The 26,701-nt window shown below is 45.8% G+C and overlaps 2 protein-coding genes across 2 annotated transcripts in view; one reads left to right on the forward strand and one right to left on the reverse strand.

Annotated features, from left to right (window-relative positions):
- The window catches only part of ak5 (adenylate kinase 5), a 227,754-nt gene extending 225,792 nt beyond the window's left edge, over nt 1–1,962 (forward strand). The window contains exon 14 of the mRNA XM_045714398.1: nt 1,054–1,962. Coding sequence (XP_045570354.1) covers nt 1,054–1,119 — 66 coding nt within the window. The 3' untranslated portion in view covers nt 1,120–1,962. The remainder of the gene's footprint in view (nt 1–1,053) is intronic.
- A 9,334-nt stretch (nt 1,963–11,296) lies between these two features.
- LOC106596422 (ZZ-type zinc finger-containing protein 3) overlaps nt 11,297–26,701 on the reverse strand; it is a 30,826-nt gene continuing 15,421 nt past the window's right edge. The window contains exons 8-10 of the mRNA XM_045714400.1: nt 18,396–18,539; nt 14,131–14,222; nt 11,297–12,328 (exon numbers count right to left, since the gene is read on the reverse strand). Coding sequence (XP_045570356.1) covers nt 12,184–12,328; nt 14,131–14,222; nt 18,396–18,539 — 381 coding nt within the window. The 3' untranslated portion in view covers nt 11,297–12,183. The remainder of the gene's footprint in view (nt 12,329–14,130; nt 14,223–18,395; nt 18,540–26,701) is intronic.

Below are 26,701 nucleotides of genomic sequence, written 5' to 3' on the forward strand. Positions count from 1 at the left end.
TCAGCGTGGCAGATGTGTTGCTACCTGCCCTCACCACCTGGGGGTCGGCCTGTCAGGAAGTCCAGGATCCAGTTGCAGAGGGAGAGGTTCAGTCCCAGGGTCCCGAGCTTGTTGATGAGCTTTGAGGACACTATGATGTTGAACGCTGAGCTGTAGTCAATGACCAGCATTCTCACATAGTTATGTCCCCCGTTGTCCAGGTGGGAGAGGGCAGTGTGGAGTGCAATTGAGTTTGCTTCATCTGTGGATCTGTTTGGGGCGGGTTGTGAATTGGACTGGGTCCAGGGTGTCTGGGATAATGGTGTTGATGTGTGTCATGACCAGCCTTTCAAAACACTTCATAATTACAGATGTGATGCTACAGGGGCGATAGTCATTTACAGTAGCTAGGTTACCTTGGGAACAGGGACAATGGTGGTCAGCTTGAAACATGTTGGGATTACAGACTGGTACAAGGATAGATGAATGAAGACAATTGTCGGTGTATACTTTGAGAACCTGGTATTCTGGCTTTGCGATTGTTAACCCGTTTAAATGTTTTGCTCACGTCGGCCACGCAGAGCGAGAAACAGTCATCCTTAGTCGGATATAGAGCATGAAAACATTCTCTGTTAGCAGTTAATATGAAATAGCGCCGATTGTGAAATCTTATAGGTCAGTCATTTCGAGCCCTATTGTTCCACTTTAGAAAGCAAGCCCTATTGTTCCACTTTAGAAAGCAGTCCAGTAATTTCAAGCCCTATTGTCCCACTTTTGTTGAATAGGAAAATAAATCCGAATTTCTTTTTTTAAATTCATATTTTCTTCATATTTGTACAATGTACTTGAGCTTGTGTCCTAAAAAGTGAATATAATTATTTTGACCAGAAGGTGAGTTCCAGACCTTTCTACAATTATGAAACATTTCCCAGTTATTGTTTATCACCATCTCATGACAAATAATTACTTTAGGGTCCGTTTAGGCAGAAATGTTGCCTTGTCATTCAAGAGGTTAAAAGGTGCCTTGCATTGAGTCCTAATCTTTGTTTGTTTTATTGTGTTTTTCATCCCCAGATCGATGCAGAGAGGCCTCCTGAAGAGGTGTTTGCTCAGATCTGTCAGGCCATGGACTCCTGCTAGAGGAACCCGCACATCTCTACAACATCACTACCATCGCTGTTCCCAGAGCTCTCAACTACTCTCCTCCTCAGATGCATCCCAAATGGCTACCTATTCCGTATATAGTGCACTACCTTTTACCGGAGCCATATGGGCAAAAAGTAATACACTATATGGGGAATAGGGCTCTGGTCTAAAGTAGTGCACTATATAGGGAATAGGGCTCTGGTCTATAGTAGTGCACTATATAGGGAATAGGGCTCTGGTCTATAGTAGTGCACTAAATAGGGAATAGGGCTCTGGTCTATAGTAGTACCACTATATAGGGAATAGGGCTCTGGACTAAAGTAGTGCACTATATAGGGAATAGGGCTCTGGTCTATAGTAGTGCACTATATAGGGAATAGGGCTCTGGTCTATAGTAGTGCACTATATAGGGAATAGGGTGCCAATAGGGACGCAGCCCCCTCCTTGCCTCTGCTACTCTGAAGAGACCCGGCCACAAGACTCTCACACTTTTTCTCTCACACTTTTTCTCTCACACACACACACACACACACACACACACACACACACACACACACACACACACACACACACACACACACACACACACACACACACACACACACACACACACACATTTAGAAAGAGAAATCACTCAAATGTCTTGGAAATACATCGTATATCTATGCTGCAGTGGGAACAACTCTCGTATTTGTAATGTGTAGCTGTAGTGGTGGTAAACAAAATAAATAGATACATAAACACTGATGGCATTTCGTGGTGAATAAAGTAACGCTCCTTATATTTTCAAAGCATTTTTTCCGCGATAAATACTGTTATATTATATTACGCTTGCAATAAAAAATAACTAAAAAAAGGTGTATAAACTGCATTTATCCTCCACTAAACCACTGCTTGGACACTAAAGAGGCTTTGACAGCTTTACTACAGATAGTGTGTACTTGGTAACATTAGTTTCAGTATAATATTTGTACAGTACATACCGCTGCAGTCTATCTCAATATGTTTACTACACATAGTGTAACGCTGCTGCCTGCTGTCTGTGTGTGTGTGTGTGTGTGTGTTTTTAGTGTGTGTGTGTGTGTGTGTGTGTGTTTTTTGTGTGTGTTTTTAGTGTGTGTGTGTGTGTGTGTGTGTTTTTAGTGTGTGTGTGTGTGTGTGTGTGTTTTTTTGTGTGTGTTTTTAGTGTGTGTGTGTGTGTGTGTGTGTGTGTGTGTTTTTAGTGTGTGTGTGTGTGTGTGTGTTTTGTGTGTGTGTGTGTGTGTGTGTGTGTGTGTGTGTGTGTGTGTGTGTGTGTGTGTTTTTAGTGTGTGTGTGTGTGTGTGTGTGTGTGTGTGTGTGTGTGTGTGTGTGTGTGTGTGTGTGTGTGTGTGTGTGTGTGTGTGTGTGTGTGTGTGTGTGTGAGAGAATCTCATGAATCGGGTGTGTTCTCCATCTTGCTCTATGACCCCCATGAGTATTAGAGGACTGAAGGTAACTGGTACCACTTTTTTTCTTTAATTAATAGAAGTATGGGGGTATAGTGACCCCCAAATAAGGGGTTAAAAGTGTGTCCCAAAAAACTACAATATTTCCTGAGCTTTCCTCTATCCTAGACACTTTAAAACGTTCTTTTTGACTTATGTTTTGTCTGTTAGCCATTTCTGAATGTGTTATTCGATGAGTTTCTATGGGATATAGCAGTATAAAGGCCAAATACAATATTTTAAATAAAGGCTTAGACTTCTAGAGTTAATGAAGGGCCAGGACTTCGGGTCTCTGAGGCATGGAGAGAGAGTTCTCTGCCCACTTAGCCTTGTTGTCCCTGAGGCATGGGGAGAGAGTTCTCTGCCCACTTAGCCTTGTTGTCCCTGAGGCATGGAGAGAGAGTTCTCTGCCCACTTAGCCTTGTTGTCCCTGAGGCATGGGGAGAGAGTTCTCTGCCCACTTAGCCTTGTTGTCCCTGAGGCATGGGGAGAGAGTTCTCTGCCCACTTAGCCTTGTTGTCCCTGAGGCATGGGGAGAGAGTTCTCTGCCCACTTAGCCTTGTTGTCCCTGAGGCATGGGGAGAGAGTTCTCTGCCCACATAGCTGGAAACCAAATGTCAGATGTCTAGTGGGCAGAGGTGTGTGTGTGTGCGCACTGTGCGTGCATGCATGCCAATGTGTGTGTGTGTGTACTGAGCATGGATTCGTGTGTGTGTGTGTGTGTGTGTGTACTGAGCGTGGATTCGTGTGTGTGTGTGTGTGTGTGTGTGTGTGTGTGTGTGTGTGTGTGTGTGTGTGTGTGTGTGTGTGTGTGTGTGTGTGTGTGTGTGTGTGTGTGTGTGTGTGTGTGTGTGTGTGTGTGTGTGTGTGTGTGTGTGTGTGTGTGTGTGTGTGTGTGTGTGTGTGTGTGTGCGTGTGATGCTCTCACGTATAGTAGCCATTCTATTGTAACACGGATTACACATCAAGCTTATTGCCTTTTACTTATATACAGGACCAGTCAACAGTTTGGACACACCTACTTATTCAAGGGTTTTTCTTTATTTTTACTATTTTCTACATTGTAGAATAATAGTGAAGACATCAAAACCTATGAAATAACACATATGGAATCATGTAGTTAACCAAAAAAGTGTTAAACAAATCAAAATATATTTTATATTTGAGCTTCTTCAAAGTTGCCATACTTTGCCTTGATGACATCTTGGCATTCTCTCAACCAGCTTCATGAGGTAGTCACCTGGAATTCATTTCAATTAACAGCTGTGTCTTGTTAAAAGTTAATTTGTGGAATTTCTTTCCTTCTTAATGTGTTTGAGCCAATCAGTTGTGTTGTGACAAGGTAGGGTTGGTATACAGAAGATAGCCCTATTTGTTAAAAGACCAAGTCCATATTGTGGCAAGAACAGCTGAAATAAGCAAAGAGAAACGACAGTCCATCATTACTTTAAGACAGGAAGGTCAGTCAATCCGGAAAATGTCAAGAACTTTTCTTGAAGTTTCTTCAAGTGCAGTCGCAAAAACCATCAAGCGTTATGATGAAACTGGCTCTCATGAGGACCACCACAGGAAAGGAAGACCCAGAGTTACCTCTGCTGCAGAGGATAAGTTCATTATAGTTAGCAGTCTCAGAAATTGCAGGCCAAATAAATGCTTCACAGAGTTCAAGTAACAGACACATCTCAACATTAACTGTTCAGAGGAGACTGTGTGAATCGTACCTTCATGGTCGAATTGCTACAAAGAAACCACTACTAAAGGGCACCAATAAGAAGAAGAGACTTGCTTGGGCCAAGAAACACGAGCAATGGACATTAGACCGGTGGAAATCTGTCCTTTGGTCTGATGAGTCCAAATGTAAGATTTGTGCTTCCAACTGCTGTGTCTTTTTGAGACGCAGAGTAGGTGAACGGATGATCTCCACATGTGTGGTTCCCACCGTGAAGCATGGAGGAGGAGGTGTGATGATGTGGGGGTGCTTTGCTGGTGACACTGTCTGTGATTTATTTAGAATTCAAGGCACACTTAACCAGCATGGCTACCACAGCATTCTGCAGCGAAACACGCCATCGTATCTGGTTTGGGCTTAGTGGGACTATCATTTGTTTTTCAACAGGACAATGGCCCAATTGAGATGGTTTGGGATGAGTCGGGCCTCAGAGTTGGTCACGGGTGCACCACAGCCACGCTCAAGGTCCTAAACGATATCATAACCGCCATCGATAAAAGACAGTACTGTGCAGCCGTCGTCATCGACCTGGCCAAGGCTTTCGACTCTGTCAATCACCGTATTCTTATCGGCAGACTCAACAGCCTTGGTTTCTCTAATGACTGCCTCGCCTGGCTCACCAACTACTTCTCTGACAGAGTTCATTATGTCAAATCAGATGGCCTGTTGTCTGGACCTCTGGCAGTCTATATGGGGGTGCCACAGGGTTCAATTCTCGGGCCGACTCTCTTCTCTGTATACATCAACGATGTTGCTCTTGCTGCTGGTGATTCTCTGATCCACCTCTACGCAGACGACACCATTCTGTATACCTCTGGCCCTTCTTTGGACACTGTGTTAACAAACCTCCATACGAGCTTCAACGCCATAAACCACTCCTTCCGTGGCCTACAACGGCTCTTAAACGCTAGTTAAACTAAATGCATGCTCTTCAACCGATCGCTGCCCGCACCCGCCCGCCCGACTAGCATCACTACTCTGGACAGTTCTGACTTAGAATATGTGGACAACTATAAATACCTAGGTGTCTGGTTAGACTGTAAACTCTCCTTCCAGACTCACATCAAACATCTCCAATCCAAAGTTAAATCTAGAATTCGCTTCCTATTTCGCAACAAATCCTCCTTCACTCATGCTGCCAAACATACCCTCGTAAAACTGACTATCCTGCCGATCCTTGACTTCAGCGATGTCATTTACAAACTAGCCTCCAACACTCTACTCAGCAAACTGGATGCAGTCTATCACAGTGCCATCCGTTTTGTCACCAAAGCCCCATACACTACCCACCACTGCAACCTGTATGCTCTCATTGGCTGGCTCTCGCTACATATTTGTCGCCAAACCCACTGGCTCCATGTCATCTATAAGTCTATGCTAGGTAAAGCTCCGCCTTATCTCAGCTCACTGGTCACCATAGCAACACCCACCCATAGCACGTGCTCCAGCAGGTATATTTCACTGGTCATCCCCAAAGCCAACTCCTCCTTTGGCCGCCTTTCCTTCCAGTTCTCTGCTGCCAATGACCAATCTCCCTCTCTAACTTCAGCTGTCAGAGCAGCTTACCAATCACTGTACCTGTACACAGCCCATCTGTAAATAGCCCATCCAACCAACTACCTACCCCATCCCCATATTTTTTCCCCCTGCTCTTTGCACCCCAGTATTTCTACTTGCACATCCTCATCTGCACATCTATCACTCCAGTGTTAATGCTAAATTGTAATTATTTTGCCACTATGGCCTATTTATTGCCTTACCTCCTTACTTCATTTGCACACACTGTATATAGAATTTCTATTGTGTTATTGACTGTGCGTTTGTTTATGCCATGTGTAAGTCTGCGTTGTTTTTGTCACACTGCTTTGCAGTTGTAAATGAGAAATTGTTCTCAACTGGCCTACCTGGTTAATAAAGGTGAAATAAAAAAGAAATAAATAGAGTGAAGAAAAGCAGCCAACAAGTGCTCAGCATATGTGGGAACTCCTTCAAGACTGTTGGAAAAGCATTCCAGGTGAAGCTGTTTGAGAGAAGGATGGCTACTTTGAAGAATCTGGCGCAGAGCTCTAAGGCACTGCATCTCAGTGATAGAGGCTTCACTACAGACCCTGGTTCGATCCCGGGCTGTATCACAACCAGGCCGTGATAGGGCTGCGCACAATTGTCTCAGCATCATTCGGGTTAGGGGAGGGGATTTGGCTGGTGTAGGCCGTCATTGTAAATAAGAATTTGTTCTTAACTGACTTGCCTACTTAAATAAAGTTTAAAAAAACATTTTTAACACTTTTTTGGGTTAATACATGATTCCATATGTGTCATTTCATAGTTTTGAAGTCTTCATTATTATTCTACAATGTGGAAATAGTAAAAAAAATAAAGGAAAACCCTTGAATTAGGTGTGTCCAAACTTTTGAAGCATACTGAATATATATATATAACTAATAACAGACTATTGCATTTTATTCTATATAGCTGGTTGCAGGCTTCTTGTCATAAGAGACAATGTCACAGCTCTAAGCGCTTGTTGAGTCAATACTAATAAAGGCAGTTCCTTTGCTAAACCTGGACTTCCTGACTTATTTGTGCAGTATTGGGAATATTCTACACAATGTATACACTCACTGGCCAGTTTATTAGGTACACCATCCTATTGTATACACTCACTGGCCAGTTTATTAGGTACACCATCCTATTGTATATAATATTCTACAGAATGTATACACTCACTTGGCCAGTTTATTAGGTACACCATCCTATTGTATACACTCACTTGGCCAGTTTATTAGGTACATCATCCTATTGTATACACTCACTGGCCAGTTTATTAGGTACACCATCCTATTGTATACACTCACTGGCCAGTTTATTAGGTACACCATCCTAATGTATACACTCACTGGCCAGTTTATTAGGTACACCATCCTATTGTATACACTCACTGGCCAGTTTATTAGGTACACCATCCTAATGTATACACTCACTGGCCAGTTTATTAGGTACACCATCCTATTGTATATAATATTCTACAGAATGTATACACTCACTGGCCAGTTTATTAGGTACACCATCCTATTGTATACACTCACTGGCCAGTTTATTAGGTACACCATCCTATTGTATACACTCACTGGCCAGTTTATTAGGTACACCATCCTATTGTATACACTCACTGGCCAGTTTATTAGGTACACCATCCTATTGTATACACTCACTTGGCCAGTTTATTAGGTACACCATCCTATTGTATACACTCACTGGCCAGTTTATTAGGTACACCATCCTATTGTATATAATATTCTACAGAATGTATACACTCACTGGCCAGTTTATTAGGTACACCATCCTATTGTATACACTCACTGGCCAGTTTATTAGGTACACCATCCTATTGTATATAATATTCTACAGATTGTATACACTCACTGGCCAGTTTATTAGGTACACCATCCTATTGTATACACTCACTGGCCAGTTTATTAGGTACACCATCCTAATGTATACACTCACTGGCCAGTTTATTAGGTACACCATCCTATTGTATATAATATTCTACAGATTGTATACACTCACTGGCCAGTTTATTAGGTACACCATCCTATTGTATACACTCACTTGGCCAGTTTATTAGGTACACCATCCTATTGTATACACTCACTGGCCAGTTTATTAGGTACACCATCCCACTGTGTTCCATCCACTCTACTTGAACAAATATGGTGGATGCCATGGCACCATAAATCATGCCTCAGAGATGGTAGTAGATATCATGCCTCATAGATGGTAGATGAGACGCTTTGCTAAAACAAAAATGTATCTTTTATAAATAACTCCAAAATATATAAATATTATCCGTGTGGGCCCAACATGCCCACCAGTCAAAGCCAATACAACAGCGCTCCCTGGTGGCTAACAGTCTTTACTGAGTAATGTGTTTGTTTTGTAGAATAATAGGGTTTTGGTATTTGACATGTGAATCTTTAACTCAGGGCTAATTTGTAAGAGACCATGATCTTAACATAATTACTTGTCAAATAATAGTAACTGGGGAATAAATATTCTCTCTAAATATATAGAATCAATTAATAAAGTCAACATGGCTTTGTTTTGTCACAAATGACTGCCTACTTCTAATATATTGTAATTTACTGGAGGCACGCATAACAAAACCAAAGAATGCTGCAGGATTCTCCGGATGTAGAAATTATATTTTCACATTTTTATTTTCACTGATCTCCTTGACATGATTTAAGAACATACCGTAATACACAGATATTGAAGCATGGAGGGAGAGGAGGGATGAGGGGGGACAACAAAACAAAATCCATACGAAATGGTGTCTACTCATCAAGCACAACCAAATCTACAGTCATGTCTAGATGGGATACAGCTTGTCAAATTGAAGTCCAAAGTAATTTAACCTAATTCTCCCAACCTGCTACGAAAACTACATTTTGATAAAAGCTGTATCCCTTCTAGACTAGGGGTTCTCATTCGTTCCTGCCTCCTCCCCTCCCGGGTGCACGTTTTTGGCTTTTTGCCCTAACGCTACACAAACGATTACAAATAACCAACTCGTCATCATCAATCTTTGATGATTTGAATCGGCTGTGTAGCGTTAGGGCAAAAACGTGCACCCGGGAGGGGAGGAGGCAGGAACGAATGAGAACCCCTAGTCTAGACAATCACCACTTCCTCCTTGATTCTTCTCTTGTTGTTTTTAAATAGGTTCATAAAAATACAATCTTTTAAATGGGGCTCTAAGCAAGCAGACGGGTTCGATTACAAGAGGATCTATAACAGGGCTTTCCAACCCTGTTCCTGGAGAGATACCCCTCCTGTAGGTTTTAACTCCAACCCTGTTCCTGGAGAGATACCCCTCCTGTAGGTTTTAACTCCAACCCTGTTCCTGGAGAGATACCATCCTGGAGGTTTTAACTCCAACCCTGTTCCTTTTGATTCAGCTGATCAACCAGCTAATTATTAACATCAGGTGGACTAGATTAGGGTTGGAGCGAAAACCTACAAGACAGTAGCACTCCAGGAACAGGGTTGAAGAACCCCCATAGAGGATAGATAGAGGACTCATCTTTGTATCGGTGCCATGATAGCGTGGGCAGCGCCATTTTGAAGTAGTACATTTTCTTCTTCACGATTGGTTGATTCCTCCTGATGACCCGGTCGGACTCCAACTTAATTTAATTAATTTAATTGACTACATTAAAATGGTAGAAGTCCTCAATGGCGCTGTCCATGTTAACGGCCTTTTTGGCCACTAGAGGCCTCTATCATTCTCTATGGAGAACCTTGATCTAGATGAGATGGGGCAGGTTCATAGAGGTCAGACTCCGAGTTCATGGGTTAAAGGTCGAGGTCAGAGGGTTCAGAGAAGGGTGGGATTTCTCCAAACATAAAAAAATGGCACACAGACTTTACGTAACTAACTTGACGTCGTGTCATAGTTACCACTGGGCTACTTTTCACCATAGCATCTGTTATGACACAACCTGGTGGGAATCAAAAGACATGTCTCTCATGGGCACCAAATTACACACATAATCAACCACATGATCAACCACATCGAAAAGAAAAACCAAATCATATTTTTCATCGTAAGTTTAAGTTTCACAAGTCTTCCTTCAGCTTGTGTGCTTTCGGTGCTGTAGTGCTTCTCTGTTGGAAACTGAACAAGGTTTAGAGGAAGGAGAGAGAGGGAGGGAGAGAGAGAGAGAGGAGGGAGAGATAGAGAGGAGGGAGAGAGAGGGAGGGATAGAGAGGAAGGAGAGAGAGAGGGCGGGATAGAGGAAGGAGAAGAGTGGTGAGGAGAGAGAGGGCGGGATAGAGGAAGGAGAAGAGTGGTGAGGAGAGAGAGGGCGGGATAGAGGAAGGAGAAGAGTGGTGAGGAGAGAGGGAAAAAGGCGAGGAAAGAAGAGGTGGAGGTGAAACAGGATCTGTTACTATGGAGACGTGAAGTATCAGGGTCTATTACCATGGAGACGTGAGGTGGAGGTGTATCAGGATCTGTCACCATGGAGACATGAGGTGGAGGTGTATCGGAGTCCGTTACCATGGAGACCTTGAGGTGAAGATGTATCAGGGGTCCGTTACCATGGAGACGTGCGTTGGAGGTGTATCAGGGGTCCGTTACCATGGAGACGTGAGGTGAAGATGTATCAGGGGTCCGTTACCATGGCTGCATCTGATAACACCCGCCATGTGGGTTACGTCAGCATATCTTGTCCTGTGATTGGTTTAAAAACCTGGTAGGAATCAAAGAGATGCCTCTCATGGGCACCAACCCATATTCCATAACAGGCCCCGTACGTACCCACCTACTCAAATACAGACATCTACCCATCTGGGAACATATTCACTCTCATCAACATAACTTTGAGATCACCACACTACCATCACCACACTACCAGTCTCAGCCCTCAGGGTCATATTCATTAGTTCAAAACGTAGCAACAACAAAAAAACATTTTGCGATAGAAAACGAAAAAACGTCAGGTAGTCCCTGTCCGTTTGTCAGTTTTCTTCCGTTAGGTGAACATGACCCTGAATAGTAGTAGGCCCACTAAACCAGGAGGAGGAGAGGAAGAGGAGGAGGAGAAGAGAAGGGAGCAGAGCAGGAGAAGAGAAGGAGAAAAGGAGGGAGGAGAGGAGGAGAAGAGAATAGGCAGGAGGGAGGAGAGAAGGAGAAGAAGAAGAGGAGGGAGGAGAGGAGGAGAAGTGAAGGAGAAGAGGAGGGAGAAAAAGAGGAGGAGGAGAGAAGGAGAAGAAGAAGAGGAGGGAGGAGAGGAGAGGGAGAGGAGAAGAGGAGGAGGGAGGAGAGGAGGAGAAGAAGAAGAGGAGGGAGGAGAGGAGAGGGAGAGGAGAAGAGGAGGGAGGAGAGGAGGAGGGAGGAGAGGAGGAGAAGAAGAAGAGGAGGGAGGAGAGGGAGAGGAGAAGAGGAGGAGGAGAGAAGGAGAAGAGGAGGAGAAGAAGAAGAGGAGGGAGGAGAGGAGAGGAGGAGGGAGGAGAGGAGGAGGAGAGAAGGAGAAGAGGAGGGAGGAGAAGAGGCGGGAGGGAGGAGAAGCGGAGAGGACCCTCTTCTCTCTCGGCACTCAGGAATGTCGGTGTGCCTTTTTCAGTTTTTTAAATTTAATTTTAAAGTGTTTTTTTTTTATATTTCCATTATGTTCCTTTGTTTGGTTGTTATGGTAACCCCACCCCCCCCACCCCACCCAGCCAGCCGTCAGAGACACAATGCCTGCCATCCTGCTGGGCTAGTGGGGTGAGGTGAGCAGGGTAGCTGGACTGAGAGCTGTCTAGGTTCTCGAGGTCTGGAGCCAAACACAGTGTGGCCTGCCGGTTCTGTAGGTTGAGCTCAGCCTGGGGCTGGCTGGCTGAGGCTAAGGGTCGCTTGAGTGTAGCTGAAACTGTGGCCCCAGGGCTGGACCAGGAAGCTAGGGGTTTGTAACTGTGGCACCAGGGCTGAACCAAGAAGCTAGGAGTCTGTAGCTGTGGCCCCAGGGCTGGACCAGGAAGCTAGGGGTCTGTAACTGTGGCCCCATGGCTGGACCAGGAAGCTAGGGGTCTGTAACTGTGGCCCCAGGGCTGGACCAGGAAGCTAGGGGTCTGTAACTGTGGCACCAGGGCTGAACCAAGAAGCTAGGAGTCTGTAGCTATGGCCCCAGGGCTGGACCAGGAAGCTAGGGGTCTGTAGCTGTGGCCCCAGGGCTGGACCAGGAAGCTTGGGGTCTGTAACTGTGGCCCCAGGGCTGGACCAGGAAGCTAGGGGTCTGTAGCTATGGCCCCAGGGCTGAACCAGGAAGCTAGGGGTCTGTAACTGTGGCCCTAGGGCTGAGATTAGGGGCCATGCCGTCATCTGTTAGCAGGGTAGTAGCTGGGGTCCAGGTAGTTATATCCAGGGGTCTGAGCCAGACTGTAGTCCATGTCTAGGAAGGTCTCATGGTGATGGACAGGCTCCAGATGGTGGCTGGGCGCGTGGCTCTCTGTCTTGTACAGGCTGGAGGAGGTAAACACAGGAGAAATACAGGTTAATAAATGGCCAATGGAAAAAGGATTCCACATACACCTTATACAGTTGGGGCCAAATATATTGACACCATTGTACTTCTCTTAAATAATTCCCTATTTCTTCAATAGAAAGTTGGTCACCACACCTTGATATCGGTTTTTTAGATATTTCAGAACCCATTTTATTTATTTTTGTAAACTCTATTTTTCTAAATTAAAATTGTAAACTTAAGACAAATGGTAGTGTCACCCCAGAGCTAATACTTGGTCAAGGCAACTGCAGACAAATGATTCTTGTATCCAGCAATGAGCTTTGCTGCACTTTTCTTCTGGAAATTTGTCCCATTCTTCAGCAGCAAACAGCTCTAATTCGTCCAACGTTTGAAGGGTGACCTCCACCAACTGCTGTTGTCAGATCTTGTCATAAGTTATGAATCTTCGCTGGCCACACCAGAACAGTCCATCAACTCTTCTTAATCATTCTCTGTTCAACCCAGGGTACAAAAACTGTGTCTCTTGTCGAAGGTTGTGGGTCTTCCAGTAGGACAACACCCTCAAACACATAAACTCATCAACAAAAAAATAAACGTACCTTTTTTCAGGACCCTGTCTTTCAAAGATAATTCATAAAAAATCTAAATAACTTCACAGATCTTCATTGTAAAGGGTTTAAACACGGTTTCCCCATGCTTGCTCAATGAACCATAAACAATTAATGAACATGCACCTGTGGAACGGTCGTTAAGACACTAACAGCTTACAGACGGTAGGCAATTAAGGTTACAATTATAAAAACGTAGGACACTAAAAAGACCTTTCTACTGACTCTGAAAAACACCAAAAGATGCCCAGGGTCCCTGCTCATCTGCGTGAACGTGCCTTAGGCATGCTGCAAGGAGGCATGAGGACTGCAGATGTGGCCAGGGCAATAAATTGCAATGTCCGTACTGTGAGACGCCGAAGACAGTGCTACAGGGAGACAGGACGGACAGCTGATCGTCCTCGCGGTGGCAGACCACGTGTAACAACACCTGCACAGGATCGGTACATCCGAACATCACACCTGCGGGACAGGTACAGGATGGCAACAACAGCTACCCGAGTTACACCAGGAACGCACAATCCCTCCATCAGCGCTCAGACTGTCCGCAATAGGCCGAGAGAGGCTGGACTGAGGGCTTGTAGGCCTGTTGTAAGGCAGGTCCTCACCAGACATCATCGGCAACAACGTCGCCTACGGGCACAAACCCACCGTCGCTGGACCAGACACTATAACACATTTCTTGTACCGTGGTAGGGGGGAAAAAAACAGAGGAAATATGGGTTAATACACAGCAAGGAAACACTTAAAACAGAGATGTACTGCATACGCAACAAGGCTGCTATGCCGGTGTAGGAAGCTATGAAGGGGAAGTATTGTCTTCCACAGGCTGGAGGTGGAGACAGGGTTCAGACATGTTAATTACGGCAATTGATTAAAAAGAAAAGGGGGTTTGTTTGCACATGCATCAATGAACTAACTCAAAAAATTTGAAAATAAACTCCTCCTGTATTTTAGCGGCATTTTTACTGGTATAAACTGGTATTATTGTATTGTGCCACACATTGTATTTTACGTGCGTTTCCCCCAAAAAAGTTTTAACACGTTTCAAGCATACTGAACAGAGCCCAGCCAAATACAATGACACACGCATCAATGCAGGCAGGGTATATAATGGGAGTTAAAACCTTCTTGTTTTAAGTCCATTTAAAATCATTAGCCTACTGAACCCCCAGCCGGGCTGGACTCACCAGTCGGAGCACAAGTCCACAGCGTTGTCTGAGGGACAGTCCTGACAATGCCATCGCAATCCCTGGATAGGCTCCACACCACACACGTCACACTGCAGAGAGAAACATTAGCAAGTCTCAGATGAAAGATTTTTTTAAAAGATACCACATTACACTCTGGAGAGAGAGTTAGCTAGCTACCACACACATTACACTAAGGAGAGAGAGTTAGCTAGCTACCACACACATTACACTAAGGAGAGAGTTAGCTAGCTACCCCACACATTACACTCTGGAGAGAGAGTTAGCTAGCTACCACACACATTACACTAAGGAGAGAGTTAGCTAGCTACCCCACACATTACACTCTGGAGAGAGAGTTAGCTAGCTACCACACACATTACACTAAGGAGAGAGTTAGCTAGCTACCACACACATTACACTCTGGAGAGAGAGTTAGCTAGCTACCCCACACATTACACTAAGGAGAGAGTTAGCTAGCTACCACACACATTACACTCTGGAGAGAGAGTTAGCTAGCTACCACACACATTACACTAAGGAGAGAGTTAGCTAGCTACCACACACATTACACTAAGGAGAGAGTTAGCTAGCTACCACACACATTACACTCTGGAGAGAGAGTTAGCTAGCTACCACACACATTACACTAAGGAGAGAGTTAGCTAGCTACCACACACATTACACTCTGGAGAGAGTTAGCTAGCTTCCCCACACATTACACTCTGGAGAGAGAGTTAGCTAGCTACCCCACACATTACACTAAGGAGAGAGAGTTAGCTAGCTACCACACACATTACACTAAGGAGAGAGTTAGCTAGCTACCACACACATTACACTAAGGAGAGAGAGTTAGCTAGCTACCACACACATTACACTAAGGAGAGAGTTAGCTAGCTACCACACACATTACACTAAGGAGAGAGTTAGCTAGCTACCACACACATTAAGCTAAGGAGAGAGTTAGCTAGCTACCCCACACATTACACTAAGGAGAGAGTTAGCTAGCTACCACACACATTACACTAAGGAGAGAGTTAGCTAGCTACCACACACATTACACTAAGGAGAGAGTTAGCTAGCTACCACACACATTACACTAAGGAGAGAGTTAGCTAGCTACCCCACACATTACACTAAGGAGAGAGTTAGCTAGCTACCACACACATTACACTAAGGAGAGAGTTAGCTAGCTACCCCACACATTACACTAAGGAGAGAGTTAGCTAGCTACCACACACATTACACTAAGGAGAGAGTTAGCTAGCTACCACACACATTACACTAAGGAGAGAGTTAGCTAGCTACCACACACATTACACTAAGGAGAGAGTTAGCTAGCTACCACACACATTACACTAAGGAGAGAGTTAGCTAGCTACCACACACATTACACTAAGGAGAGAGTTAGCTAGCTACCACACACATTACACTAAGGAGAGAGTTAGCTAGCTACCCCACACATTACACTAAGGAGAGAGTTAGCTAGCTACCCCACACATTACACTAAGGAGAGAGTTAGCTAGCTACCACACACATTACACTAAGGAGAGAGTTAGCTAGCTACCCCACACATTACACTAAGGAGAGAGTTAGCTAGCTACCACACACATTACACTAAGGAAAGCGTTAGCTAGCTACCACACACATTCCACTAAGGAGAGAGTTAGCTAGCTACCCCACACATTACACTCTGGAGAGAGTTAGCTAGCTACCCCACACATTACACTAAGGCGAGAGCTAGCTAGCTACCCCACACATTACACTAAGGAGAGTTAGCTAGCTACCACACACATTACACTAAGGAGAGAGTTAGCTAGCTACCACACACATTACACTAAGGAGAGAGTTAGCTAGCTACCACACACATTACACTAAGGAGAGAGTTAGCTAGCTACCACACACATTACACTAAGGAGAGAGTTAGCTAGCTACCCCACACATTACACTAAGGAGAGAGTTAGCTAGCTACCACACACATTACACTAAGGAGAGAGTTAGCTAGCTACCCCACACATTACACTAAGGAGAGAGTTAGCTAGCTACCACACACATTACACTAAGGAAAGCGTTAGCTAGCTACCACACACATTACACTAAGGAGAGAGTTAGCTAGCTACCACACACATTACACTAAGGAGAGAGTTAGCTAGCTACCCCACACATTACACTAAGGAGAGAGTTAGCTAGCTACCACACACATTACACTAAGGAGAGAGTTAGCTAGCTACCCCACACATTACACTAAGGAGAGAGAGTTAGCTACCCCACACATTACACTAAGGAGAGAGAGTTAGCTACCCCACACATTACACTAAGGAGAGAGTTAGCTACCCCACACATTACACTAAGGAGAGAGTTAGCTACCCCACTCATTACACTAAGGAGAGAGAGTTAGCTAGCTACCCCACACATTACACTAAGGAGAGAGTTCGCTAGCTACCCCACACATTACACTAAGGAGAGAGTTAGCTAGCTACCCCACACATTACACTAAGGAGAGAGTTAGCTACCCCACACATTACACTAAGGAGAGAGTTAGCTAGCTACCCCACACATTACACTAAGGAGAGAGTTAGCTACCCCACACATTACACTAAGGAGAGAGTTAGCTACCCCACACATTACACTAAGGAGAGAGTTAGCTAGCTACCCCACACATTACACTAAGGAGAGAGTTAGCTACCCCACACATTACACTAAGGAGAGAGTTAGCTAGCTACCCCACACATTACACTAAGGAGAGAGTTAGCTACCCCACACATTACACTAAGGAGAGAGTTAGCTAGCTACCCCACACATTACACTAAGGAGAGAGTTAGCTACCCCACACATTACACTAAGGAGAGAGTTAGCTACCCCACACATTACACTCTGGAGAGAGTTAGCTAGCTACCCCACACATTACACTAAGGAGAGAGTTAGCTAGCTACCCCACACATTACACTAAGGAGAGAGTTAGCTAGCTACCCCACACATTACACTAAGGAGAGAGAGTTACACTAAGGACAGAGTTACACTAAGGACACAGACAGACAGAGACAGTAGAGAAAGACAGTTAGTTTCAGGTAACTGCTAAAATAAAGGAAACATCAACATCGAATGTCTTGACAGGGCGTTGGGTCACCACCAGAACAGCTTCAGTGGACCTCGGTATAGATTCACCGAGTGTCTGGAACTCTATTGGACGGATGTGACACCATTCTGCCATGGAGATATTCCTTCATTTGGTGTTTTGTTGATACTGGTGAAAAAAACGCTGTCTCAGGCGCCACTCCAGAATCTCCCATAAGTGTTCAGTTGGGTTGAGACCTGGGGTCTGAGACGGCCGTGGCTTATGGTTTACATGGTTATCATGCTCATCAAACCATTCAGTGACCACTGGTGCCCCTGTGGGCGGGGGGGACGGGGGACGGGGGGACGGGGCGTTGTCCTCCTAGAAGAGACCACTCCCGTCTGAAATAGAACTGCTTCACCATAAGGTCGAAGGTGATCCCTCGGAACGGCTGTGTATTTACTGGCGTTTACCTTGCCGTCTAAGGGGTGGAGTGGACCTGAACCACGACAGAGCCGCCAGGATCCTCCTTTACTCTGGCAGGTACGTGTACATTCCAGCGGACAGTGGAGACGCGCGGGTAGATAATCAGTAGATATAGCTTGAAGCCCGTATGAAAGCTGATTAACAACCTCCTTGTATCCATGGTGATGTGTGTACCTTGTATCCACGGTGGTGTGTGTACCTTGTATCCACGGTGATGTGTGTACCTTGTATCCACGGTGATGTGTGTACCTTGTATCCACGGTGATGTGTGTACCTTGTATCCACGGTGATGTGTGTACCTTGTATCCACGGTGATGTGTGTACCTTGTATCCACGGTGGTGTATGTACCTTGTATCCACGGTGGTGTATGTACTTTGTATCCACGGTGGTGTGTGTACCTTGTATCCACGGTGATGTGTGTACCTTGTATCCACGGTGATGTGTGTACCTTGTATCCACGGTGATGTGTGTACCTTGTATCCACGGTGATGTGTGTACCTTGTATCCACGGTGGTGTATGTACCTTGTATCCACGGTGGTGTATGTACCTTGTATCCATGGTGATGTGTGTACCTTGTATCCACGGTGGTGTGTGTACCTTGTATCCATGGTGATGTGTGTACCTTGTATCCACGGTGGTGTATGTACCTTGTATCCACGTTGGTGTGTGTACCTTGTATCCATGGTGGTGTGTGTACCTTGTATCCATGGTGATGTGTGTACCTTGTATCCATGGTGCAGGGCCATGCTACTCTCAGCCTGGATCTCCTGCAGTTTGTGTTTCTTCATCCTCTTCATCCTCTTCAGCTCCAGAAGCTCCTTGTACTCCGGCAGGTGTCTCAACACCACAGGTACACCCTCCTCATCCTGGACACACACACACACACACACAGAAAGTATCATAGACTAACATTTACAGTGAGGTTTCTAAAGAACATGCAGACCCTGTAACCGATAAATCTGACTCCTTGTAGTGACATTCCTTTACCACTAGAAAGACAGGGCCTCATTCTGACAGTCTAATAAATACATGTGACATATGCTTTCGCAAAAATAATCATGTGGTTGTGTTTTATGAAGGTCTTAGGTACTACTAGACTACGCATAGTTTTTATCTTCTTCAATAGCATTTATGACTTTACGTTACTGTGGGCTATACGTAAAAACGATGAAAACACGAAAAGACAAACCATTCAAGTGTTTAATACATGTTATCGGTGTACCAAGTTATCTAGCGTAATAAACTAAGTTTGAGCCTATTCCTGGAAACATTGAACTGTAGTTTACTGTAGTTTACATCCATTTTAATTTCTAGTGGTAGCTAACAAGCTCCCTCACGACGCCAGGACAGCGGAGTCAATCACCACCTTCCGGAGACACCTGAAACCCCACCTCTTTAAGGAATACCTAGGATAGGATAAAGTAATCCTTCTAACCCCCCCCCTCCCCCTCCTAAAGATTTAGATGCACTATTGTAAAGTGGTTGTTCCACTGGATATCATAAGGTGAATGCACCAATTTGTAAGTCGCTGTGGATAAGAGCGTCTGCTAAATGACGTAAATGTAAAATGAGTGTCTTTGTTACGACTATGAAACGGAGAGCGTATGTGTTGGAATGCGGTAACGGCTTCTTTCTATAACGACAAAAATTAACAACAAAAATTAAATAAATGACCACCAAGGTGAACGGTCAGCAAGACGCGGTCAAAATGATGAAAACATCAGTAGCCTAAACATCATGACAGGTGCCAAGTGTGCTTGATAAATAGTGAAAATAAGCACAAAATAAATAATGGCGTTATAAAAGGAATGTAAGCGTCGATATTACAGCAGTCAAAAAAAATTGTCAATTATTTATACATCAGATACCATGGAGATATTGTCTTGTTTCCAGGCAGTGCGTTCTCGTTTCTTTATCATCAAAACGGAGGTAACACATGTCCCATACATGTCAAAACAGAGAAAGTTGTCCCATACATGTCAAAACGGAGGTAACACATGGAGAAAGTTGTCCCATACATGTCAAAACGGAGGTAACACAAGGAGAAAGTTGTCCCATACATGTCAAAACGGAGGTAACACAAGGAGAAAGTTGTCCCATACATGTCAAAACGGAGGTAACACAAGGAGAAAGTTGTCCCATACATGTCAAAACGGAGGTAACACAAGGAGAAAGTTGTCCCATACATGTCAAAACGGAGGTAACACAAGGAGAAAGTTGTCCCATACATGTCAAAACGGAGGTAACACAAGGAGAAAGTTGTCCCATACATGTCAAAACGGAGGTAACACATGGAGAAAGTTGTCCCATACATGTCAAAACGGAGGTAACACATGGAGAAAGTTGTCCCATACATGTCTGACCAGAAGCTCTCCATACACACGCTCTTTCCCAGAATGCTCCACGGACATACAGGATTGAAATGAATGCTTCCAACTTGCGCGTCTCAGTCCCAGTAGAGTCCCTGATTCCAGACAGTGTCTCCTTGCGCGTCTCAGCCCCAGGATCTGATCCCAGGCAGTGCCATCCCTTCCTCTCTTCTGTCTCACCATTTCATTTGGTAGTGCTCAGTGCGCACCGTTCTGGCTTTTTTGCCCTTAGGCCTCGGCCTCGTCGGTTCTTAGGCCTCGTCGGTTCTTAGGCCTCGTCGGCGTCGGTTCTTAGGCCTCGGCGGCGGCGGTTCTTAGGCCTCGGCGGCGTCGGTTCTTAGGCCTCGGCGGCGTCGGTTCTTAGGCCTCGGCGGCGTCGGTTCTTAGGCCTCGGCGGTTCTTAGGCCTCGTCGGCGTCGGTTCTTAGGCCTCGGCGGCGTCGGTTCTTAGGCCTCGGCGGTTCTTAGGCCTCGGCGGTTCTTAGGCCTCGGCGGCGTCGGTTCTTAGGCCTCGTCGGTTCTTAGGCCTCGGCGGCGTCGGTTCTTAGGCCTCGGCGGCGTCGGTTCTTAGGCCTCGGCCTCGTCGGTTCTTAGGCCTCGGCCTCGTCGGTTCTTAGGCCTCGGCCTCGTCGGTTCTTAGGCCTCGGCCTCGTCGGTTCTTAGGCCTCGGCGGCGTCGGTTCTTAGGCCTCGTCGGTTCTTAGGCCTCGGCGGCGTCGGTTCTTAGGCCTCGGCGGCGTCGGTTCTTAGGCCTCGGCGGCGTCGGTTCTTAGGCCTCGGCGGCGTCGGTTCTTAGGCCTCGGCGGTTCTTAGGCCTCGGCGGCGTCGGTTCTTAGGCCTCGGCGGTTCTTAGGCCTCGGCGGCGTCGGTTCTTAGGCCTCGGCGGTTCTTAGGCCTCGGCTTCGTCGGTTCTTAGGCCTCGGCGGCGTCGGTTCTTAGGCCTCGGCGGCGTCGGTTCTTAGGCCTCGGCGGTTCTTAGGCCTCGGCTTCGTCGGTTCTTAGGCCTCGGCGGCGTCGGTTCTTAGGCCTCGGCGGCGTCGGTTCTTAGGCCTCGGCGGTTCTTAGGCCTCGGCGGTTCTTAGGCCTCGGCGGTTCTTAGGCCTCGGCGGTTCTTAGGCCTCGGCGGTTCTTAGGCCTCGGCGGTTCTTAGGCCTCGTCGGTTCTTAGGCCTCGGCGGTTCTTAGGCCTCGGCGGCGTCGGTTCTTAGGCCTCGGCGGCGTCGGTTCTTAGGCCTCGGCGGTTCAGGCTGAGGCTCAGAATCAGAAGAATGATCAGAGATGTCATGATTCTTTTCATCCATCTGAGATGTTTTCATTCAGCATGTGTATCCATTCCTCTTGGTCCCTCCTGCCATTGTAAATTCCACACGCTCCCACTGTGTACTCCAAGCAGGCCAGAGTAGACCGATAAAACTGCTTGGATTCGGTGGACTGATAGAGGATACATACCATGTAGAGATTAAAATTACAATGGATCAGTACAATAGAATGACCCTGTTCTTCATTCACAAATCAGTGTTTATATAATTATGTATCGTTCACTTCCCCTCCTCATCAACTCACCCATTCTCCCCCTTTCTACCATCATCCTTTACTTCATCTGTTGTTATATGTTTTGGTATAGTTTCAGTTCAGTTTCGGTATAGTTTAAATTCAGTTTAATTTCAGTTTAGGTTCAGTTTCGGCATACTTTAGGTTCACTTTCGGTATAGTTTAGGTTCAGTTTAGGTTCAGTTTCGGTTCAGTTTAGGTTCAGTTTAGGGGTGATTATCAACACAGCACCTTCCACTGTCGAGAGAAGGAACGGAGCAGGTCTTCCTGAAACTGATTATAACTCCAGCTGTGTTTGAGATATTAAGATTCTAACAACAGCGTGTTATATTGACTGGTTCAGGACAGTGTGTTATATTGACTGGTTCAGGACAGTGTGTTATATAGACTGATTTAGACAGCGTGTTATATAGACTGGTTCAGGACAGTGTGTTATATAGACTGGTTCAGACAGCGTGTTATATAGACTGGTTCAGGACAGTGTGTTATATAGACTGGTTCAGGACAGTGTGTTATATAGACTGGTTCAGGACAGTGTGTTATATAGACTGATTCAGACAGCGTGTTATATAGACTGGTTCAGACAGCGTGTTATATAGACTGGTTCAGACAGCGTGTTATATAGACTGGTTCAGACAGCGTGTTATATAGACTGGTTCAGGACAGTGTGTTATATAGACTGGTTCAGGACAGTGTGTTATATAGACTGGTTCAGGACAGTGTGTTATATAGACTGATTTAGACAGTGTGTTATATAGACTGGTTCAGGACAGTGTGTTATATAGACTGATTTAGACAGTGTGTTATATAGACTGGTGTGTTATATAGACTGGTTTAGACAGTGTGTTTTATAGACTGATTTAGACAGTGTGTTATATAGACTGGTTCAGGACAGTGTGTTATATAGACTGATTTAGACAGTGTGTTATATAGACTGATTCAGACAGTGTGTTATATAGACTGATTTAGACAGTGTGTTATATAGACTGATTTAGACAGTGTGTTATATAGACTGATTCAGACAGTGTGTTATATAGACTGGTGTGTTATATAGACTGATTCAGGACAGTGTGTCATATAGACTGATTTAGACAGTGTGTTATATAGACTGGTTCAGGACAGTGTGTTATATAGACTGATTTAGACAGTGTGTTATATAGACTGATTCAGACAGTGTGTTATATAGACTGATTCAGACAGTGTGTTATATAGACTGATTTAGGACAGTGTGTTATATAGACTGGTGTGTTATATAGACTGATTCAGACAGCGTGTTATATAGACTGATTTAGACAGTGTGTTATATAAACTGATTTAGACAGTGTGTTATATAAACTGGTGTGTTATATAGACTGATTTAGACAGTGTGTTATATAGACTGGTTCAGGACAGTGTGTTATATAGACTGATTTAGACAGTGTGTTATATAGACTGATTCAGACAGTGTGTTATATAGACTGGTTTAAACAGTGCGTTATATAGACTGATTTAGACAGTGTGTTATATAGACTGTTTCAGGACAGTGTGTTATATAGACTGATTTAGACAGTGTGTTATATAGACAGTGTGTTATATAGACTGGTTCAGGACAGTGTGTTATATAGACTGATTTAGACAGTGTGTTATATAGACAGTGTGTTATATAGACTGGTTCAGGACAGTGTGTTATATAGACTGATTTAGACAGTGTGTTATATAGACTGGTGTGTTATATAGACTGGTTTAGACAGTGTGTTATATAGACTCGTGTGTTATATAGACTGGTTCAGGACAGTGTGTTATATAGACTGGTTTAGACAGTGTGTTATATAGACTGATTCAGACAGTGTGTTATATAGACTGATTCAGACAGTGTGTCATATAGACTGATTCAGACAGTGTGTCATATAGACTGATTCAGACAGTGTGTTATATAAACTGATTCAGACAGTGTGTTATATAGACTGATTCAGACAGTGTGTTATATAAACTGGTTTGGGACAGTGTGTTATATAGACTGATTCAGACAGTGTGTTATATAGACTGATTCAGACAGTGTGTTTTATAGACTGATTCAGACAGTGTGTCATATAGACTGATTCAGACAGTGTGTTATATAGACTGATTTAGACAGTGTGTTATATAGACTGGTTCAGGACAGTGTGTTATATAGACTGATTCAGACAGTGTGTTATATAGACTGGTTTAAACAGTGCGTTATATAGACTGATTTAGACAGTGTGTTATATAGACTGTTTCAGGACAGTGTGTTAACTCTGCTCTGCTCGCTGGTGTTAACTCTGCTCTGCTCGCTGGTGTTAACTCTGCTCTGCTCGCTGGTGTTAACTCTGCTCTGCTCGCTGGTGTTAACTCTGCTCTGCTCGCTGGTGTTAACTCTGCTCTGCTCGCTGGTGTTAACTCTGCTCTGCTCGCTGGTGTTAACTCTGCTCTGCTCGCTGGTGTTAACTCTGCTCTGCTCTGCTCGCTGGTGTTAACTCTGCTCTGCTCGCTGGTGTTAACTCTGCTCTGCTCGCTGGTGTTAACTCTGCTCTGCTCGCTGGTGTTAACTCTGCTCTGCTCGCTGGTGTTAACTCTGCTCTGCTCGCTGGTGTTAACTCTGCTCTGCTCGCTGGTGTTAACTCTGCTCTGCTCGCTGGTGTTAACTCTGCTCTGCTCGCTGGTGTTAACTCTGCTCTGCTCGCTGGTGTTAACTCTGCTCTGCTCGCTGGTGTTAACTCTGCTCTGCTCGCTGGTGTTAACTCTGCTCTGCTCGCTGGTGTTAACTCTGCTCTGCTCGCTGGTGTTAACTCTGCTCTGCTCGCTGGTGTTAACTCTGCTCTGCTCGCTGGTGTTAACTCTGCTCTGCTCGCTGGTGTTAACTCTGCTCTGCTCGCTGGTGTTAACTCTGCTCTGCTCGCTGGTGTTAACTCTGCTCTGCTCGCTGGTGTTAACTCTGCTCTGCTCTGCTCGCTGGTGTTAACTCTGCTCTGCTCTGCTCGCTGGTGTTAACTCTGCTCTGCTCGCTGGTGTTAACTCTGCTCTGCTCTGCTCGCTGGTGTTTACTCTGCTCTGGTTGCTTGCTGGTGTTTACTCTGCTTGCTTCACTGGTGTTTACTCTGCTCTGGTTGCTTGCTGGTGTTTACTCTGCTTGCTTCACTGGTGTTAACTCTGCTCTGCTTGCTGGTGTTAACTCTGCTTCACAGGGTGTATATCTGAGCTTTACTGCTGACGCACTTGGACAGCACATGTCTGTGTCTCTCAGCAGGGAACAGCGACTATTCGTTTCTTAAAGGTTGCACACACATGAGAGAGAGAGAGAGAGAGAGAGAGAAATGTCAGTACTAGCATCTTGAGAGGGAGGGAGGGAACGAGAGACAGATGAGGGGGAGAGAGGGAGGGAGCGAGAGAGAGATGAGAGGGAGAGAGAGGGAGGGAAGGAGCGAGAGACAGATGAGAGGGAGAGAGAGGGAGGGAAGGAGCGAGAGACAGATGAGAGGGAGAGAGAGGGAGGGAGCGACAGACAGATGAGAGGGAGAGAGAGGGAGGGAGCGACAGACAGATGAGAGGGAGAGAGAGGGAGGGAGGGAGGGAGCGAGAGACAGATGAGAGGGAGGGAGGGAGGGAGGGAGGGAGGGAGGGAGGGAGGGAGGGAGGGAGGGACAGATGAGAGGGAGAGAGAGGGAGGGAGGGAGAGGGAGAGAGAGGGAGGGAGGGAACGAGAGACAGATGAGGGGGAGAGAGGGAGGGAGCGAGAGGGAAGGAGCGAGAGACAGATGAGAGGGAGAGAGAGGGAGGGAGGGAGAGAGAGGGAGGGAAGGAGCGAGAGACAGATGAGAGGGAGAGAGAGGGAGGGAGGGAGCGACAGACAGATGAGAGGGAGAGAGAGGGAGGGAGGGAGCGAGAGACAGATGAGAGGGAGAGAGAGGGAGGGAGGGAGCGAGAGACAGATGAGAGGGAGAGAGAGGGAGGGAGGGAGCGAGAGACAGATGAGAGGGAGAGAGAGGGAGGGAGGGAAGGGAGGGAGGGACAGATGAGAGGGAGGGAGCGAGAGACAGATGAGAGGGAGCGGGAGGGAGGGAGGGAGGGAGGGAGGGAGGGAGCGAGAGAAAGATGAGAGGGAGGGAGAGAGATGGAGAGGAAGAGAGGCTGCGGAGTAGAGACGTAGTGTGTGGTCAGCGTGTGGTCAGTGTGTCGTAGTGTGTGGTCAGCGTGTGGTCAGCGTGTGGTCAGTGTGTGGTCAGTGTGTCGTAGTGTGTGGTCAGTGTGTCGTAGTGTGTGGTCAGTGTGTCGTAGCGTGTGGTCAGCGTGTGGTCAGTGTGTGGTCAGTGTGTGGTCAGTGTGTCGTAGTGTGTGGTCAGCGTGTCGTAGTGTGTGGTCAGCATGTGGTCAGTGAGTGGTCAGCGTGTGGTCAGTGTGTCATAGTGTGTGGTCAGCGTGTGGTCAGTGTGTCGTAGTGTGTGGTCAGTGTGTCGTAGTGTGTGGTCAGTGTGTCGTAGCGTGTGGTCAGCGTGTGGTCAGTGTGTGGTCAGTGTGTGGTCAGTGTGTCGTAGTGTGTGGTCAGCGTGTCGTAGTGTGTGGTCAGCGTGTGGTCAGTGAGTGGTCAGCGTGTGGTCAGCGTGTGGTCAGTGTGTGGTCAGTGTGTCGTAGTGTGTGGTCAGTGTGTCGTAGTGTGTGGTCAGCGTGTGGTCAGTGAGTGGTCAGCGTGTGGTCAGTGAGTCGTACCGTGTGGTCAGTGAGTCGTAGCGTGTGGTCAGTGAGTCGTACCGTGTGGTCAGTGTGTCGTACCGTGTGGTCAGTGTGTGTCGTACAACATTATCAACAGCATCGTCAACAACAACAGCATCACCAACAATATTATCAACAACAGCATTATCAACAGCATCGTCAACAACAACATCGTCAACAACAACAGCATCGCCAACAATATTATCAACAACAACATTATCAACAACATCGTCAACAACAACATCGTCAACAACAACATTGTCAACAGCATCGTCAACAACAACAGCATCACCAACAATATTATCAACAACATCGTCAACAACATCGTCAACAACAACAGCATCGTCAACAACAACAGCATCGTCAACAACAACAACATCGTCAACAACAACAGCATCGTCAACAAC

This window comes from Salmo salar, chromosome ssa03, assembly GCF_905237065.1.
Source record: "Salmo salar chromosome ssa03, Ssal_v3.1, whole genome shotgun sequence".
NCBI classification, from domain to species: domain Eukaryota; kingdom Metazoa; phylum Chordata; class Actinopteri; order Salmoniformes; family Salmonidae; genus Salmo; species Salmo salar.